At 43.3% G+C, this 19,281-nt stretch overlaps 1 protein-coding gene across 10 annotated transcripts in view; it reads left to right on the forward strand.

The window, feature by feature from the left end:
- Nucleotides 1-4,478: 4,478 nt before the first annotated feature.
- RNF212B (ring finger protein 212B) overlaps nucleotides 4,479-19,281 on the forward strand; it is a 416,496-nt gene continuing 401,693 nt past the window's right edge. For 8 of the 10 annotated variants that reach the window (XM_075828895.1, XM_075828891.1, XM_075828899.1 and 5 more), the window contains exon 1: nucleotides 4,611-4,685. In XM_075828895.1, coding sequence (XP_075685010.1) covers nucleotides 4,679-4,685 — 7 coding nt within the window. In that variant the 5' untranslated portion in view covers nucleotides 4,611-4,678. Of the gene's footprint in view, nucleotides 4,769-19,281 lie in introns of all 10 variants that reach the window. The other 2 variants (XM_075828893.1, XM_075828892.1) reach the window with 2 other exon arrangements.

Consider the following 19,281-nt stretch of genomic DNA (forward strand, 5'->3'; position numbering starts at 1 on the left):
AGAGGCAGGGACTCCTAGCGTCGTACATAACTATGATGCTAGGAGCCCGGCTCCCTGCAGTGTGTTCGGTCCGGGACTTGCGGCCGAAATACGTTCAGTCCATTACGGACGTAACATGCTCGTGTGAACCCAGCATTAGGCCCCATGCACACGAACGTAAAAACGCCCGTAATCACGGGCCCATAGACTTCTATTGGCCACGGGTACCTCTCCGTATGCGTACGGGAAGGTGCCCGTGCTGTTAAAAAATATAGAACATGTCCTATTTTAGGCCGTAATTACGGCACGGGCAGGCCCATAGAAGTCTATGGGGCTCCCGTAATTACGGGTGACTACGAGTGTGCACCCGTAATTATGGAAGCGTTGCTAGGCGACGTCAGTGTATAGTCCCTGTCCAGGGTGCTGAAAGAGTTAAACGATCGGCAGTAACTGTTTCAGCACCCTGGACAGTGACTTCCGATCACAATATAGATCAACCTGTAAAAAAAATAGAAGTTCATACTTACCCAGAACTCCCTGCTTCTTCCTCAAGTCCGGCCTCCCGGGATGACGTTTCAGCCCATGTGACCGCTGCAGCCAATCACAGGCTGCAGCGGTCACATGGACTGACGCGTCATCCAGGGATGTTGGGCTGGATGTCGAAAGAGGGACGCGTCACCAAGACTACGGCCGGGTAAGTATGAATTTCTTTTACTTTTATTACGGAAAGGGATGTCCCTTCTCTCTATCCTGCACTGATAGAGAGAAGGGGCTGCTGATTAGTGCAGTGCAATTTTGCAGCGAAAACGTGCCCGTAAATACGGGTGGAATACTGGTGACACCGGACCCGTATTTACGGACACGGGTCCGTAAATACTGGTGCAATACGGGTCGAATACGTGTGACCAAGGACCCGTATTTACGGGAGGAAAAAAATACGTTCATGTGCATGAGGCCTGAACTAGGACTTTCTACTGTGTCTTAACTAGTCAATACTAGGAACCTAAAGTGGGCATCACAATAGCAATTCCAGTATAGCAGTAAAAGGTTAGAGCACTGAATGTCTGTAGGCCAGGTTTAAATAACCAGGGGGCATTACGCTGCTGAAGGAATGTGCAGCCAACTGGGTGTGGTACAGTACAATGCACGAGTGAGTAAGGTCATATCCACAAGCGGCAGATTTGTTGCAGAAATTTCTGCAACTTAAAATCTGTTGCATACATCCGAGTTGGGTTGTTTATGCATCATGTGCATAGATTTTTGAAAACCCCATTCAGATTAATGGGGCAGAACCAGGACTTTAGGCAAGAAACGTGCCACGTTCGGACATACCCCAATGGGTAAGATCACGGTATTCGCATGCAAACAGATTTTTACTGCCCATCAATCTTCCATATCATGTCCTATCTAAGATATAGCATTTACATACCCTGTTACAATTAAGCAGAGTCTTACAGATTTGGTGGACACAGTTTTTCTTTTTTTACGTGGTAGCAATTGTATGAAGGTTCAGGTTTCATGTATTAGCAGGTAGTTACAAGGCTGATGTCCAATGGAACGGTTTCCTGTATTTTCTTGTAGTCAAGACGACAAAGGGAAGTGAGAACCAGAAGAAAGACAGTCCGACCTCTGAAGTGGTGACTCAGCTAGTTCCATGATGAAGCACAAGGACAGAGGGGGAAGGGTGATTCTGAGGTGGAAGTCATAGAAATTCAAATTGAGGCCTTTTTCACATGGCAGTATTTTAGATCAGTATGCACTATTGGTGTGAATCTGGCCTAATACTGTACCATAAATGTAAATGTGATTGTAAGTAATCTCACCTTCACGTTGCAGAATTGTATCTGACAGGTTTAAAACAAACAAAAAACACACCAAACGCCGCAGCATAAAAAACAAACCTATTTCCGCACCAAAAAGATGTAAAAACCGCACCTAAAAACACATCACTATTAGGGCTTGTCCACACACATCAGAATTGCTGCAGAAAATTTCTGCAGCAATTCCGTTGAAAAACAGCAGTTTTTACGGCAGAACATGATGCGTATTTTGCTGCGTTTTTCCCAATGTGAGGGCTTATTCAGACGAACGGGATATACGTCCGTGCAACGTGCGTGATTTTCACGCGCCTCGCACGAACCTATATTAGTCTATGGGGCCGTGCAGACAGTTGCGTGATTTTTATGCAGCGTGAGTCCGCTGCGTAAAACTCACGACATGTCCGTTCTTTGAGCGTATTTCGCGCATCACGCACCCATTGAAGTTCACACCGTGTGAAGGGTCCGTTGAAAAATAAAACCTGTCCTATTATCTTCCGTTTTCACGGATCCCTCCTTAGGCTCAAGTCTATGGTGATTCGTAAAGACGGGACCCACACAGGGGCACCTCGGACGTGAAAAAGTCACGTTTTTTATGTCCGAGTTTCCCCACCTTCGTGTGAATCTGGCCTTAGTCACAGAAATTTCTGCTACATAATCTACCATGTATAATTATACCCTTAGACCTTGATCACGCCTTGCAGATTTGATACAGATAACCTTTAGGTTATGTTCACACGGCAATGCAAAATACGTCTGAAATTACGGAGCTGTTTTCAGGCGAAAACAGCTCTCGAATTTCAGACGTTTTTACAAATGCACGCGTTTTTCAAGGCATTTCTTAGTTAAATAGTTAGTGTATAGGTGATTAAACATTGTTCTAATTTTATTTTTTTCACGAGTCAGGAAATATTATAAATTAGATTCTAATTTATAACATTTCCCAGTGCTGGTCACTAGATGGAGCAATTCCCAAAATTGCAGCATTGGCATGTGGTAAAGCAATCACATTGCTTTATGCTGCAAAATTGGAGAAGACACACTCGCTCTAGTGAGCTCACAGAATCCCCCCTCCTTTATCCTGCCTAGTGCCAGGAGAAAGGAGGGGATTGAACGGTCAAACCTCCTACACTGTGTGCCGCCATTTTTTGAGCGAACACACAGTGTAGTAGGTTTACATAGAGTAGTAATCACACACTAAAACACGTACATACACAGAAATAACTTACCTGCTCCAGTCGCCGCCGCTCCCTCCGGTCCGTCCGCTCCCTCAGCTCCAAGTGCTTGCTTCAGATCACAAGTCCGGAAGCCGCGACCGGAAGTAGTAATCTTACTGTCCGGCCGCGGCTTCCGGTCCACAAGAAAATGGCGCCGGACGTCACTCGGCCGAAGACCTTCAATTTGGACTGTGTGGGAGCGGCGCATGCGCCGTTCCCACACAGACGGCGTACAGCATAGTGGATGGAACGGGTCTCGTTCGCATTCACTATGGGGCTGTATGTGCCGTATTCCATGTCTGTATGTGTCGTTAATCGACACATACAGAGATGGAAAAAATAAATAAATCGCAGCCCCCATAGAGAAGAAAAAGTTAAAAAATAAAAAAAAGTAAAACACAAACACACAAATAAATAAAACATTTTTTAATAAAACACTAAAAGCAAATTGATATAAAAAATTTTTTCGTGACACCTGTCCTTTAAAACTAGTCTCTAATATATACAAACATACCCCATACTACAACTTCTCCTGCAAGAAACAAGACCTCATATTGCTAAAGTCAATGTAAAAAAGTAGAAATTAGTTCCAGAACGTTGACGCTAGAAGAGCGATCGAACTATAGGAGTCCATATAATCACATTTCCCACTTTTCTGAAACAAAAACTACCAGCTGGAGCGCCTTTGGTCATACAGATATTATGGGAAACAGCCCAGTGGACGACACTTTTTCGACCTACAGACAAACTTTTCGGTAGGCTTATTCCCAGAATAATACTGGCGGATCAGACCATAGCAAAAAGTCACTTACTAAAGCGAAAGATATCCCGTAGCGACCAATACGGTCATCAGGCGGGTCTTCGGTGGGCCGCTTATGCAGCCAAACCGGGACGCAGGAATGCAATCAGAGTACCAAGGGGCAATTGTTCAGAGTACCAAGGGGCAATTGTTCAGAGTACCAAGGGGCAATTGTTCAGAGTACCGAGGGGCAATAGTTGAGAAGAAAAATGAGACAATATTTGGATATCAGGAACACGGGTAAAGTGCGAAGAATACTGGCACGTTCACCATCTACCTTTAAAATGGAGCATTTGCAATCTGATTGGCTGGGTGAAGCATTGCTGGACAGCAGACAGGCAAGTTCTGTACAACAGTACATTTGTCTTTGAGAAGCTTTTTTTCTTTTTGAATTTATATACTTACCTAAATTTATTTCTGGAAATACTTGATATTACCACTTTTTTCTAGACTGTATGGTAAATCCACTTATAGTTATGTGGCAGTATGGATAGGGACGTGGGCCGTTCTTTATGTAAAATACACCTTTCCCATGACGACCCCGAGGCGTTAATGAACTACTAAGCCGAACGTTAGGCCAGATTCCAAACACAGAATCCTATTACTACTCCTGCTTAGCTTGACCCAGCCCACTAGTCCCGCCTTTCGGTGATCACAGCTCTCATTCCCGGTTATCTCCCCTAACCTGTCCATGACCGGCCAACACTCGGCGTCGGAGTCCTGAACTCCGCCCTTTCTTTCAGCCAATCAGCAGCTTCTCGGATAGCACTGAGGACAGGCTCTCTGCACTGAGAGGCGGGAATATAGACAGGTGACTAGGCGGGTACGCGGTCCCGGGTAAAGGCGCGCAATGTTCTATGTGCTGAATGTACAGTACGTGGTATCTTCTAGAAGTCTAATTATTAGCGGTAACGTGACGCCACCATCCTGCTGTCGGTACTGAAGTAGCTGTATAGGTGTGTTTTATGTTTCTGGCTGACATCTACTTTCATAAGTGAACACATTGTCCTGCAGACTCATGCACACAGCTGTTGTACTGAGCCCTTATATGGCGCCCATACCAGTGTTCGGGCCTTTTCTGTTCCTTCGTATGCCTCAGAGTTTGTATGGAGGTTTTTTTTCTGTCAGACGACATACTTTCTAACTTATGAGTTAGAACTCCTTAAGGAGATTAAAAGGGTTGTGTCATGACAGAAATTTATGGCAAATCTTGCAGAATCAGTGAACAGCAGATCGGGCTTCCAAGTTATGGAGCTGTTCACTTCTGTGGGAGTTCTGGAAACCGCCGAGCTCAGGTGTTTTCTGAAAACCCGCCTTGTTGTGCACTGATGCGGCAGTGGGAGCCAGTGGTGGGACCTGCATCTATCAGATATTTGTGGCATATCCTGTGAATATGCCATAAACGTCTGTCATGACACAGCCTCTTTTAGGCCCTGTTCACACAGCTTTTTGGCACGGAAACCTCTCCGCAAAACTCGTCGAAAACTGGCCCAAAATGCCTCCCATTGATTTTAATGGGAGGCGGGGGCGGTTTTCTCCCGTAACCGCCTCGCGGGCAAAAGAAGGGACATGCCCTATTTGCACGCGGTTATGCCTCTGACCTCCCTTTGACGTCAATGGGAGGCAGAGAAAGCGTATTTCGCTGCGTTTTTTTGCCCGTAGCACTCAATGGGCGCGAGAGAAAATCGCGGCAAACGCTGTGCCAAACGGAATTTTGAGGCAGAATTTTCCTCCTGCAAAAAACTCTGTGTGAACACAGCCTTATAAGTGGTTGTCCGGTCATGGGGCGATTTTTCCTACTGATGACCTATCCACAGGGTACGTCATAAGTATATAAATCGGCAGCTGTTGTGCCTACATCCGACATCGGGAGTTGTACAGTAGTTGGTTCCAGAAACAGAAGCGGTCGCATAGCGGTCGTACTGCAGCTATGCTTCTATTCACTTGAGTGGGAGCAGAGCTGCAGTACGGCCGCTATACAGTGGTCGGACCTCCGTAGATCATATACTGATTATTTTTCCCTATGAAAAACAGCCCCTCGACCAGACAACCCCTTTAGCTACCTCAAAATTTCAGCCCATAAGCTTTACAAGTCACACCTATTTACAAGCCCCTTTCTCACCCTAATGTTCTGCCACACCAGGGAGAGTGCTCCTGCTGATGCGGCTATCACATATGGAGTTGCGTGGCACTGATGTGGGAGAATTGCCAACCTGTCTGGGCAGTCTCCCCTTTTTCCGGGAGCTTCCCGGATGTTTTGGAGGAGTTGGTAAACCTTGACTCTATGTACGAAAGTATTTTCACCTACAAGCATTGCTTCTAGGGGAGAATATTATGCCTCATGCAGAAGGCAGAGTGCACATGACGTTCCTGCGTTTTTGTACTACGAAGCCATAGATACCGTATGGTGTTGTGTAAGGCACGGTATTACGGAGATGTTCGCTGCTGGAAGCAATGCTTTTAGGTGAGAATGTTTCAGTAATTCGGCGTTGGATGAAACAATTTATTTTCTGTCGCATTTTTACAGGATCTTACAGTGGTGGTACAGTAGGGCCCCATAAGTAGTTTATGGGGGTGCATTACGTCTCTGTACAACCTAAAGATTGTATGGCATGAAACCGGTAGCCCTTAATCCTCATGCACAGCCCTTTTTCTGAATGTGACGCCTATAGACTTTTCCATACGCATACTATGAGTTTGGAGTGCAGTCCATTCACCTACATACAGGAATCGCCATGTGCATGAGCTCTTAGCTAACCAGGGCACTGAATTTTAAATTCGTGGAAAATGGGTGCTACGTGCGATAACCATGGTTTGGATGCAGGTTTTATTCAGCAGACAGGTTGTCCCTATCATTCGGCATACCCCACCTTTTTCAGCCAATACCATATCAAGAGCCATTCTATTGCTACATGTCCCCCCTCAGCACTCTGTGCAACAACCCGAAAAAGGATAAGGATGTATATGGTGATAGTCATAGGAAGAGACCCTCTTGCAGTGTGAGGCGTGGATCCATGTTGGCCTTCCTTCCAGCTTAAAGAGGCTCTGTCACCAGATTCTCAAAACCCTATCTCCTATTGCATGGGATCGGCGCTGCGATGTAGATAACAGTAAAGTTTTTTTTTTTTTTAAAACGTTCATTTTTGGCCACGTTATGAGCTATTTTATATATATGCAAATGAGGTTTGAAGTGGACAAATGGGCGTTTTTTTTTCGTTATGTCCAACTGGGCGTGTATTGTGTTTTCAACTGGGCGTGTTTACGTGTATGACGCTGACCAATCAGTGACCAGTCAGCATCATACACTCCTCTCCATTCATTTACACAGCAGCGATGTGCAGCGACATAAACAGAGATTAACGTTAATCAAGTGTCCTGATAATGAATACACATGATCATCCAGCCTGGACGTCATGTGTATTCAGAATCCTGACACTTCTGACTCTTTTCTTTGAGATTTCTAGCAAGGGAAACGAAATCTCGCGAGATTACGGAGGTAAACGAGATTTCGTTTCCCTTGCTGGAAATCTCACAGAAAAGATTCAGAAGTGTCAGGATTCTGAATACACATGATCATCCAGCCTGGACGTCATGTGTATTCATTATCAGGATACTTCTGAATCTTTTCTGTGAGATTTCCAGCAAGTGAAACGAAATCTCGTTTACCTCTGTAATTTTCGCGAGATTTCGTTTCCCTTGCTAGAAATCTCAAAGAAAAGATTCAGAAGTGTCAGGATTGTGAATACACATGACGTCCAGGCTGGATGGTCATGTGTATTCGTTATCAGGACACTTGATTAACGTTAATCTCTGTGTACGTGGCTGCACATCGCTGCTGTGTAAATAAATGTAAAGGAGTGTATGACGCTGATTGGTCAGCGTCATACACGTAAACACGCCCAGTTAAAAACACAATACACGCCCAGTTGGACATAACGAAAAAAAAACGCCCATTTGTCCATTTCAAACCTCATTTGCATATATATATATAAAATAGCTCATAACTTGGCCAAAAATGACCGTTTTTTTTTAAATTTTTTTTTACTGTTATCTACATCGCAGCGCCGATCCCATGCAATAGGAGATAGGGTTTTGAGAATCTGGTGACAGAGCCTCTTTAACTGCAGTGGGAGAGATCAGGAGGACCTGGTATGGACCCTCGAATCTGGCTCCTAAGGCCCTCGCATTCTTTAGGCTGGGTTCACACAACCTATTTTCAGACGTAAACGAGGCGTATTATGCCTCGATTTACGTCTGAAAATAGGGCTACAATACGTCGGCAAACATCTGCCCATTCATTTGAATGGGTTTGCTGACGTACTGTGCAGACAACCTGTCATTTACGCGTCGTCGTTTGACAGCTGTCAAACGACGACGCGTAAAAATACAGCCTCGTCAAAAGAAGTGCAGGACACTTATATACATTATATGCAGGACACTTCTTTCAGACGTAATTTGAGCCGTTCTTCATTGAACTCAATGAAGCACAGCTCAAAATTTACGGCTGTCAGAGAAGCCTCGCAAAATGCGAGGAGGAGCAATTACGTCTGAAACGAGGCAGCTGTTTTCTCCTGAAAACAGTCTGTCTTTTCAGATGTAAAAGCCTGCTATCGTGTGCACATACCCGAACTGTTAAACCTACTAATATTGGCAATAATCCAAACTCCTCCACGGCACTTGTATTGGTCATAATTGTCGCACTGTCACTTACTGTCCTAATGGGACTTTTACCCCTGCAGATATAACAGGTCATGGGCAGCATCTTCCCCAAACCTAAAGACACCCAGGTAACATAACCAACGGGCTCCCATTGCTGCCATGTACTTCTTACATGAGTGACAACAGCAAGTGACCTTTACCTCACACCTCCACATAAAACTCCTCAGATTGTAATTTGCAGTACCGTGGCATATTTACACACATTATAATTTTAAACCTCAGACAATATAAACAATAGGGCCTCAATAATATAATGCGATCACCAATCTCATTCTATCACCCTCAGGTTTTGGGTCCCATCAGTTCATTTCAAGTCCTGTACATCATCGTCATCTTCTTCTTCTGTCTTCTGCTCTTCACTGACTGTGTCACCCTCCGGGTAACCCACACAATTGTGGAGTCAGACTGTACTGTGATTTGCAGTGGGGGATTTATTATTACTCCCTCCTGGTCACTTACTTATTAAAACACTTGATACTGCTGACGGATTCACTCAGGTCTTTGGTCTTTACTTTAATCTTTGATGTCATCAGGACTTGGTTTGGTCTGGTCCTTCTCATCTTTCAGACACCGTCTCTTTTAGTATACGTCACCGGGCTGTACATAGCACCTCATGCTGAGCGCCTGGGGTGAGATCCCACGTAGATGGAGTAGTGGAGTTTTATTGTGACTACCACAAACCCTCCGCATCTATCCTCTTCCTCCGGTAAGTTACTTGTCTGCACGGCTGCTTAGAATTGTGACACTGCCGTCAGTTCATGACAAATGCGTTGCACTGGCTCAGCCAGCGCCTGCCGCATCTCAGTGATGGAGTTCATCATATTAAAAGTCTTCTAGTTCATGTTTACTGGCACTTGCTGGGGACCCCCAACCAAAAGTGCCAGGCTTATGACACCGTGGCATAAAAAGGTGGCACTGTGCCATAAGTACCCTTAAAGACTATGTAAACCTTTGAATGGCTTTTTTTTTTTTTGGTTTTCACAGCAACGTTTCACCTTCTCAATGTTTCAAAATGCCTTCATTGAGAAGGTGAAACGTTGCTGTGACCCTTTGTAGAATATAGTCACTTATTTTTTTGAGTGCTGCTTCCTGGTGATGTGTTGTCCTAAAGCCAGTCTATTGTTCCTGGGACACAAGTACCGTATTTTTTGGACTATAAGACGCAGGTTTTAGCGAGACTAAATCTTGCTAAAAAGTCCCTCCGTCTTATAGTCCACAGTCAAGGGATCCGGCACCGACGGGCCCCGTCTGCTTCATTACTTAACCCCTTCCCGACCCATGACGTACCGGCACATCGTGGAGCGGGGGGGGAGGGAAATGATGTATGGAGCGGGCTCACGCGCTAAACCCGCTTCATACACTGCAGGTGTCAGCTGTGTTTTACAGCGGACACGCTGCTCTAACGGCCAGGAACAGCAATTTCGCTGTTCCTGGCCGTTTAAAAGTGTTGTGCCATAAAACACATGTATACCCTATCCGTGGATGGGGATACATGTGTGATCGCTGGGGGTCGGTCCCCCAGCGATAAGGAGAACGGGTACCGAAAGTCACCAAGAGCGCTGCATGAGAAGCTTTGACTTCCGTGTTCTGTGTCCGGCAGCTCCATAGAGATGAATGGGATTCTTCTGCGCATGGGCGAGCGGCTCTCCATTGATCTCTATGGAGCTGCGGAACAAATAAGCCGGACCCAGAACCCGGAAGTCCAGGCTTCTCATGTAGCGCTTTCGGTGACTTTCGGTCCCCTGTTCTCCTTATCGCTGGGGGATCCCAGCGGTCGGACCCCCTGGGGATAGGGGATACATGTGTTTTATGGCAAACCCCTTTAACTAGTTAAATGCCGCGGTCAATAGCGACCGTAGCATTTATAGGGGTTTTTCTATGAAGGACATTTATGACATCCATAGGATATGTCATAAATGTCAGATAGATGCAGGTCCCACCTCTGGGACCCGCACCTATCTCTAGAACCGGGCCCCCTAAACCCCGTTCTAGCTTTCTATGCTCTCCCAGCCACTTGATTTCATGTGGAGTTACTGAAAGAGCGTAAGCGGATCTACGCTGTTTCCGTAACTCCTATAGAACTCAATAGTAGTTACGGAAACAGCGTAGCTCGCATGCTACACTGCTTCCGTAACTGCTATGGGAGTTAGGGAAACCGCGTAGCTCAGCGAGTTACGCTGTTTCAGTAACTCCACATTCAACCAAGTGGCCGCTGGTTTAAGTCCCCTAGGGGAACTAATAAAATGTGTAAAAAAAACAAAAAACTTTAGATCAATTTTCAGAAGTGTAACAAAAAAAAAAACATTAAAAGTTAAAAAAAACAAAAAATCTTTTCCCATTTTTCTCCAATCACAATGTAAAAAAATTAATAATTTGGTATCGCTTCATCCGTAAAAGTCCGATCTATTACAATATACAATTATTTAACTTGCACGGTGAGTTTAAAAATGTAAAACATCAAAATAGTTTTTTGGTCACCTTAGCGCTTAAAAAATTTAATAAAAAAAGTGATGCCAATAAAACTAGCTCGTCCCGCAAAAAATAAGCCCTCACACCGCTCAATCGATGAAAAAAATATATAAAAGTTATGGCTCTCAGAATGTGGTGAAACAGAATAAATAATTTTTTAACAAATAATTTTTTCCCTATTTTCTGTTGCCTAAAACTTGGGTGCGTCTTATGGTCACAAGAACAAACAAAACAATGACCCTTGGTAGCTGGCGGGCACAATATACATAAATGCGAAAAAAGGCTGCCTGCGACAGCCAAACCCAATTTCCCAGCCACCACTAATATATAAATAATAATTAATATTGTACTTTATTAGCTACGTATAGCTGGACATACCACACTTAGAATTAAAATTGTCACTAGCCGAGATCAATTGCACAGGATATCACCTGATTAACCAGGCATATGTGATATGTTAACATAGGAATAACTCTTCCCTATTCAGTTAAATTGTAAAGCCACTGGTAAGCAACAATTAGTCCGGTCATCGGCAGTGTATTAAAATATTAACAGCCCCCCCGACATGTTTCGCTACTGAGTAGCGTCCTCAGGGGTACACGGGGCTAATGGCGGCGCAAAATAAAATCGATCCTAATATAGACATCCATAATGACGTATCCGGAGGTGTGTCGGGCCAAATGGCCTATGGCAATAGAGGAGACACGAGTGCCTCTCAGCTGTGCTTGGTTGACGAATGAACAACTCGATAAGATAGCTCAATCGAAGACTAGAGACGACGCATGCGCCTGAGGGTAAAACAAGGACTTAGTGCATGCAAACCAAATTAGATTACGGTTCACGGAGTGAGTCAGCGGCGCATGCGCTGATACAAGAAACAGCGACTTAGTGCCGGAGAGGTTCAACATGTCCATCGATAACGCTATGTGCTGCAGTATTTCTAAACAACACACAACTGACATCCATCTGACAGTCAGACGGTGTGAGTGTAACCAACTAAAGAGGAGCACATAGTCCTAATGAAAATCGATTGACTGGACAGCCCAAAGGGTATCTTTACCAATCGGCTGCCACACTATAACCAGGTTGATAGTTCCAAGTTGAAACATCCAAATCATATGCACCAACATAAGTTACATTCAAAGCGTGATTTACGAGAATTCTTGGTGCATAGCCATTATTCTAAACTATCCAAGACTCCCTCAACATGGCTTAAATCACCTCTGAAGGGCTTCCATCCATGTGGCAGATGTTCTTTCTGCCCCCTAATGCCGACAGTGAAGAACTTTTCTAATCCCGTCGATGGTAAGCTGTATAGAATCGAACAATATCTAAATTGCCAGAGCAGTGGGGTGGTATATATTGCTAGGTGTCCTTGCCCCAAGTTGTACGTGGGTAAAACCATTCAGGAATTAAGAAGACGTGTGTCCAGACATATAAGTGCGGTGACATGTAGCGAGGACACCGCTCTTTCTAGACACATTGTTAAGTATCATGGAGGCAACCCTAGATTGTTGCAATTTTGGGGTATAGCCCAAATTAAGATGGGACCCAGAGCGGGCAATTTGGACCGTAAACTTCTACAGGAGGAAGCGAGGTGGATCCACCGACTTAATACCATGTCTCCCATAGGTTTGAACGAAGGGTTTACCTTCAGCGCGTTTCTTTAGTTCTGCAGTGAAACATCGATAATCTTCGTTGTTTTTTGTCCATATTATTGGACCTCTGTAGAATCACATATGTACATTAAAACTATTTACTAATTGAACACTATTTATCTGCCAGTGTTTTCTCTACATTATTGTGGAGAACCTTCTCTTGAATCACTTAGATAACTCATTAATAAAATGTTATTTTCGATCCACCTTGTGGATTAATTTATTACGTTTTTTATAGCTGTGATCACATGATGGAGACGGCGCACTGTCACTGACATTATGTGCACTAGTATCGATCCTGTATCGACCCTCAGAGATATGGCATATCTCCAATTGGAGTTTTTTGAGGTCGTGAATGACAATTCTTTTATATATTCCTTCTATTTGGGATATTACTATATTATCTGTGGGGTGTGTAAATACATGGGGATATCACGCTTTGAATGTAACTTATGTTGGTGCATATGATTTGGATGTTTCAACTTGGAACTATCAACCTGGTTATAGTGTGGCAGCCGATTGGTAAAGATACCCTTTGGGCTGTCCAGTCAATCGATTTTCATTAGGACTATGTGCTCCTCTTTAGTTGGTTACACTCACACCGTCTGACTGTCAGATGGATGTCAGTTGTGTGTTGTTTAGAAATACTGCAGCACATAGCGTTATCGATGGACATGTTGAACCTCTCCGGCACTAAGTCGCTGTTTCTTGTATCAGCGCATGCGCCGCTGACTCACTCCGTGAACCGTAATCTAATTTGGTTTGCATGCACTAAGTCCTTGTTTTACCCTCAGGCGCATGCGTCGTCTCTAGTCTTCGATTGAGCTATCTTATCGAGTTGTTCATTCGTCAACCAAGCACAGCTGAGAGGCACTCGTGTCTCCTCTATTGCCATAGGCCATTTGGCCCGACACACCTCCGGATACGTCATTATGGATGTCTATATTAGGATCGATTTTATTTTGCGCCGCCATTAGCCCCGTGTACCCCTGAGGACGCTACTCAGTAGCGAAACATGTCGGGGGGGCTGTTAATATTTTAATACACTGCCGATGACCGGACTAATTGTTGCTTACCAGTGGCTTTACAATTTAACTGAATAGGGAAGAGTTATTCCTATGTTAACATATCACATATGCCTGGTTAATCAGGTGATATCCTGTGCAATTGATCTCGGCTAGTGACAATTTTAATTCTAAGTGTGGTATGTCCAGCTATACGTAGCTAATAAAGTACAATATTAATTATTATTTATATATTAGTGGTGGCTGGGAAATTGGGTTTGGCTGTCGCAGGCAGCCTTTTTTCGCATTTACGTCTTATGGTCAGGTGCGACTTGTACTGCTCTCTCATGTAAGCCTTCCAGTAGCTACTTGTGTCTCTGTCTTCTTTGTTATAGCTATTTTTCGTTTCAACAATCCAGCTTTCTTGTTTTCTAATCTATTTCATACATACCTTCCTATTTCTCTCCAGTGTATCATTCTAATAATGTTTCACCACCATTTCTCCATTACATAGTTACATAGTTACATATAGTTACATAGTTAGTACGGCTGAAAAAAGACACATGTCCATCAAGTTCAACCAAGGGAAGGGAAAAGGGAACGGAAAAATTTCTACACATAGGAGCAAATATTTTTTTGTTCTAGGAAATTATCTAACCCTTTTTAAAGCCATCTACTGTCCCTGCTGTGACCAGCTCCTGCGGTAGGCTATTCCATAAATTCACAGTTCTCACTGTAAAGAAGCCTTGTCGCCTCTGCAGCTTGAACCTTTTTTTCTCCAGACGGAGGGAGTGCCCCCTTGTTTTTTGAGGGGGTTTTACAAGGAACAGGATTTCACCATATTTTTTGTATGTGCCATTAATATATTTATATAAGTTAATCATGTCCCCCCTTAGTCGTCTTTTTTCAAGGCTAAATAGGTTTAATTCTTTCAATCTTTCCTCATAACTTAAATTCTCCATGCCCCTTATTAGCTTCGTTGCTCTTCTTTGTATTTTTTCCAACTCCAGGGCATCCTTTCTATGAACTGGTGCCCAGAACTGAACTGCATATTCTAGATGAGGCCTCACTAATGCTTTGTAAAGTGGCATTATTACATCCCTGTCCCGCGAGTCCATGCCTCTTTTAATACACGACAATATCCTGCTGGCCTTTGAAGCAGCTGATTGACACTGCATGCTGTTATTGAGTTTATGATTTACAAGTACACCCAGATCCTTCTCAACAAGTGAATCCGCCAGTGTAGCGCCCCCTAGGACATATGATGCATGCAGGTTGTTGGTACCAAGATGCATAACTTTACATTTATCTACATTAAACTTCATTTGCCAAGTGGACGCCCAAACACTTAGTTTGTTTAAATCTGCCTGTAATTCATGAACATCTTCCATAGTCTGAACTATATTACATAGCTTGGTGTCATCTGCAAAAATAGAAATAGTGCTATTAATCCCTTCCTCTATATCATTAATAAATAAGTTGAATAATAGTGGTCCCAGCACTGAACCCTGGGGTACACCACTTATAACCGGTGACCATTCAGAGTAGGAATCATTGACCACAACTCTCTGGATACGGTCCTTGAGCCAATTCTCAATCCAATTACAAACTATATTTTCTAAACCTATAGTCCTTAATTTACCCATTAGGCGTCTATGGGGGACAGTGTCAAATGCCTTTGCAAAGTCCAAAAACACTAAATCCACAGCGGCCCCTCTGTCTAGACTTCTGCTCACCTCTTCATAAAAACAGATTAGGTTAGTTTGGCAACTTCTGTCCTTAGTAAAACCGTGCTGGCTGTCACTTATAATGCTATTTATTGTCACATAATCCTGTATATAGCCCCTCAAACATTTTCCCCACGATGGATGTTAAGCTTACTGGTCTATAATTACCCGGGGAAGACCTAGAGCCCTTTTTGAAAATAGGCACCACATTTGCCCTGCGCCAGTCCCTTGGCACTATACCAGTCACTAGAGATTCTCTGAATATTATGAAAAGGGGGACAGAAATAACTGAACTAAGCTCTTTAAGAATTCTAGGGTGTAACCCATCTGGTCCCGGAGCCTTGTGCACATTTATTTTATTTAATTTAGCTTGGACCATCTCTACATTCATCCAATTCAGTATATCAACTGATATATTAACAGAACTGGCACCGGCTACATCAGCTGCTCTTTCTTCTGTTGTATATACAGAGCTAAAGAACCCATTTAGTAACTCTGCCTTCTCTTGATCCCCTGTGATCAACTCCCCATTACCATTATCTAGGGGTCCTACATGTTCAGACCTTGGCTTTTTTGCATTTATATGCTTGAAGAATTTTTTAGGATTTGTTTTACTATCCTTGGCCACCTGCCTTTCATTTTGTATTTTTGCTAATTTTATTACATTTTTACAGATTTTATTAAGCTCTTTATATTTTACAAAGGCTACAGCTGTACCCTCAGATTTGTATTTTTTAAATGCCCTTTTTTTGTCATGTATTGCCCCTTTCACAGAAGGTGTAAGCCATGTGGGGTTTAATTTGAGTCGTTTATACTTATTACCTGTAGGAATAAATTTTGCACTATAATAACTCAAAGTAGATTTGAAAATCTCCCATTTATCATTTGTTCCATTATTTGACATTAGTTCTTCCCAGTCTATATCCTGAATTGCCGCCCTCATCCTGGGGAAATTGACTTTCTTAAAATTAAATGTTTTTGCCCTCCCAGCCTGCGTTTGTTTTTTACAGTATAGGTAAAATGTAACTATATTATGATCACTGTTACCGAGGTTTTCACGAACATTGACATTCCCAACAAGATCTGCATTATTAGAAATGACCAGATCCAACAGAGCTTCACCTCTAGTCGGGTCTTCCACAAACTGGCCCATAAAATTTTCCTGCAATAGGTTGAGGAAATGTCTCCCCTTTGCAGTTGAAGCCGAACCATGGCACCAATTAATATCCCGGAAATTAAAATCTCCCATTATCACTACAGTACCCGCCTGTGCAGCCCGCTCCATCTGTTTATATATCTGACCTTCCATCTCCTCAGTTATATTGGGGGGGTCTATAGATTACACCAAAAGTAATTTTTTCAGTGTTTACCTCCCTTTCTAGTTCCACCCACAAGGTTTCAACCTCCTCACAGTCTTGACCCACTATTGTCTCTTTCACACTCGCCTTCATATCACTTCTCACATACAGACATACACCACCACCTTTCCTATTTGTCCTGTCTTTACGAAAAAGTGTAAAACCCTGTAGATTTACAGCCCAGTCATGTGAAGAGTCCAGCCATGTTTCAGCAACACCAACTATATCTATATTTTCTTCCAGTATCAAGGCCTCCAGCTCCCCCATTTTGCTTGCTAGACTTCTGGCATTTGTGAACATACACTTTAACTTGCCTGTCAGTTTTTCACTTTTATTATCAGAAATGTGATTTGACATTAATCGGTCCTTTTTATTTACACTGATGTTTTGTAACGAAAGGATCTCCTTATCTTGTTGTCTAGTCCTCTCCCCACATTCTGTTTCTCCCCCCACCAATATAGTCTGACCCCTCTCTAACCTGGCTACCCCTTTTTTTTCTACATTGACCTCCCTCCTCAGCCCTAGTTTAAATACTCCGCCACCCCAGCTAGAATTCTCTCCCCCAGCACATTGCCTGCTATCTTCCTGAATTTCTTTGACTCCAGGTGCCTCATCATCAGCGGATCTGGACACAGAGAAGAATGGCTACGTGTGGCATGGACACTGATGTCTGCTGGTTTTAGAATACCATGGGCTAAGCTACAGTGCTGTGCAAAAATTATTATTTGCATGTTTTTCACGCTTTAATATTTTAGATTATCAAAGTACATTTAAAATTAGACAAAGATAACCCAAGTAAGCACAAAATGCTGATCTCAAATTATGATTTTATTTATTGAAAGAAATATTCTGCTTCGCCCTATGTGAAAACATAATTGGCCCTTAGCTACTAAGTCGACCGGTTAACCAAACTCAATTGACAATGGGTTCAATTTCACTAGCCACAACCAGGCCTGATTATTGTCCTACTTGTTGAATCTAAACATCACTTAAATAAAACCTGTCTGGCAATGTTATGTAGGCTAGAAGGTCTCAAAAAGCAGCACATGATGCCACGGTTTAACCTCTGAGGGTATGTTCACACGGCCAAATTTCAGACGTATACGAGGCGTATTTTGCCTCGTTTTACGTCTGGAAATACGTCTCAAATACGTCGTCAAACATCTGCCCATTACTTTCTATGGGTATAACGCTGTATTGTCCACACGACGCGTAATTTTACGCGTCGTACGGCAATTGCGATGCGTAAAATTACGCCTCGTAAAAAGAAGTGCAGGACACTTCTTTGGACGTTTTTGGAGCTGTTTTCTCATAGACTCCAATGAAAACAGCTCCAAAAACGGACGTAAAAAACGCCGCGAAAACGGCGTGAATACGCCGCGAAAAAATGCGAGTTGGTCAAAAAACGTCTGAAAAGCAGGGTCTGTTTTCCCTTGAAAACAGCTCTGGATTTTCAGACGTTTTTGTTGACTACGTGTGCACATACCCTGAAAGAGGCTCTGTCACCAGATTTTGCAACCCATATCTCCTATTGCAGCAGATCGGCGCTGCAATGTAGATAAGAGTAAAGTTTTGTTTTTTTTTAAAAATGAGCATTTTTGGCCAAGTTATGACCATTTTTATATTTATGTAAATGAGGCTTTCTAAAGTACAACTGGGCGTGTTTAAAGTAAAAGTACAACTGGGCGTGTATTATGTGCGTACATCTGGGCGTTTTTACTTCTTTTACTAGCTGGGCGTTTTGAATAGAAGTATCATCCACTTCTCTTCACAACGCCCAGCTTCTGGCAGTGCAGACACACAGCGTGTTCTCGAGAGATCACGCTGTGACGTCACTCACAGGTCCTGCATCGTATCAGACGAGCGAGGACACATCGGCACCAGAGGCTACATTTGATTCTGCAGCAGCATCGGCGTTTGCAGGTAAGTCGATGTAGCTACTTACCTGCAAACGCTGATGCTGCTGCAGAATCAACTGTAGCCTCTGGTGCCGATGTGTCCTCGCTCGTCCGACACGATGCAGGACCTGGGGCAGGAAGTGAGTGACGTCACAGCGTGATCTCTCGAGAACACGCTGTGTCTGTGCACTGCCAGAAGCAGGGCGTTGTGAAGAGAAGTGGATGATACTTCTATTCAAAACGCCCAGCTAGTAAAAGAAGTAAACACGCCCAGTTGTACTTTAGAAAGCCTCATTTACATAAATATAAAAATGGTCATAACTTGGCCAAAAATGCTCGTTTTTAAAAAAAAAACAAAACGTTACTCTTATCTACATTGCAGCGCCGATCTGCTGCAATAGGAGATAGGGGTTGCAAAATCTGGTGACAGAGCCTCTTTAAGGACACAGCCTGTTTTGGCCTTCAGGACACGGCTGATTTTTTTCAAATCTGACGTGTTAATTTATGTGGTAATAACTTGGGAATGCTTTCACCTAGCCAAGCGATTCTAAGATTGTTTTCTCGTGACATATTGTACTTGATGTTAGTGAAAAAAATTGGTCGATAAATTCAGTATTTATTTGTGAAAAACACCAA

The sequence above is a fragment of the Rhinoderma darwinii genome, chromosome 1, assembly GCF_050947455.1.
Source record: "Rhinoderma darwinii isolate aRhiDar2 chromosome 1, aRhiDar2.hap1, whole genome shotgun sequence".
Classification (NCBI taxonomy): Eukaryota; Metazoa; Chordata; class Amphibia; order Anura; family Rhinodermatidae; genus Rhinoderma; species Rhinoderma darwinii.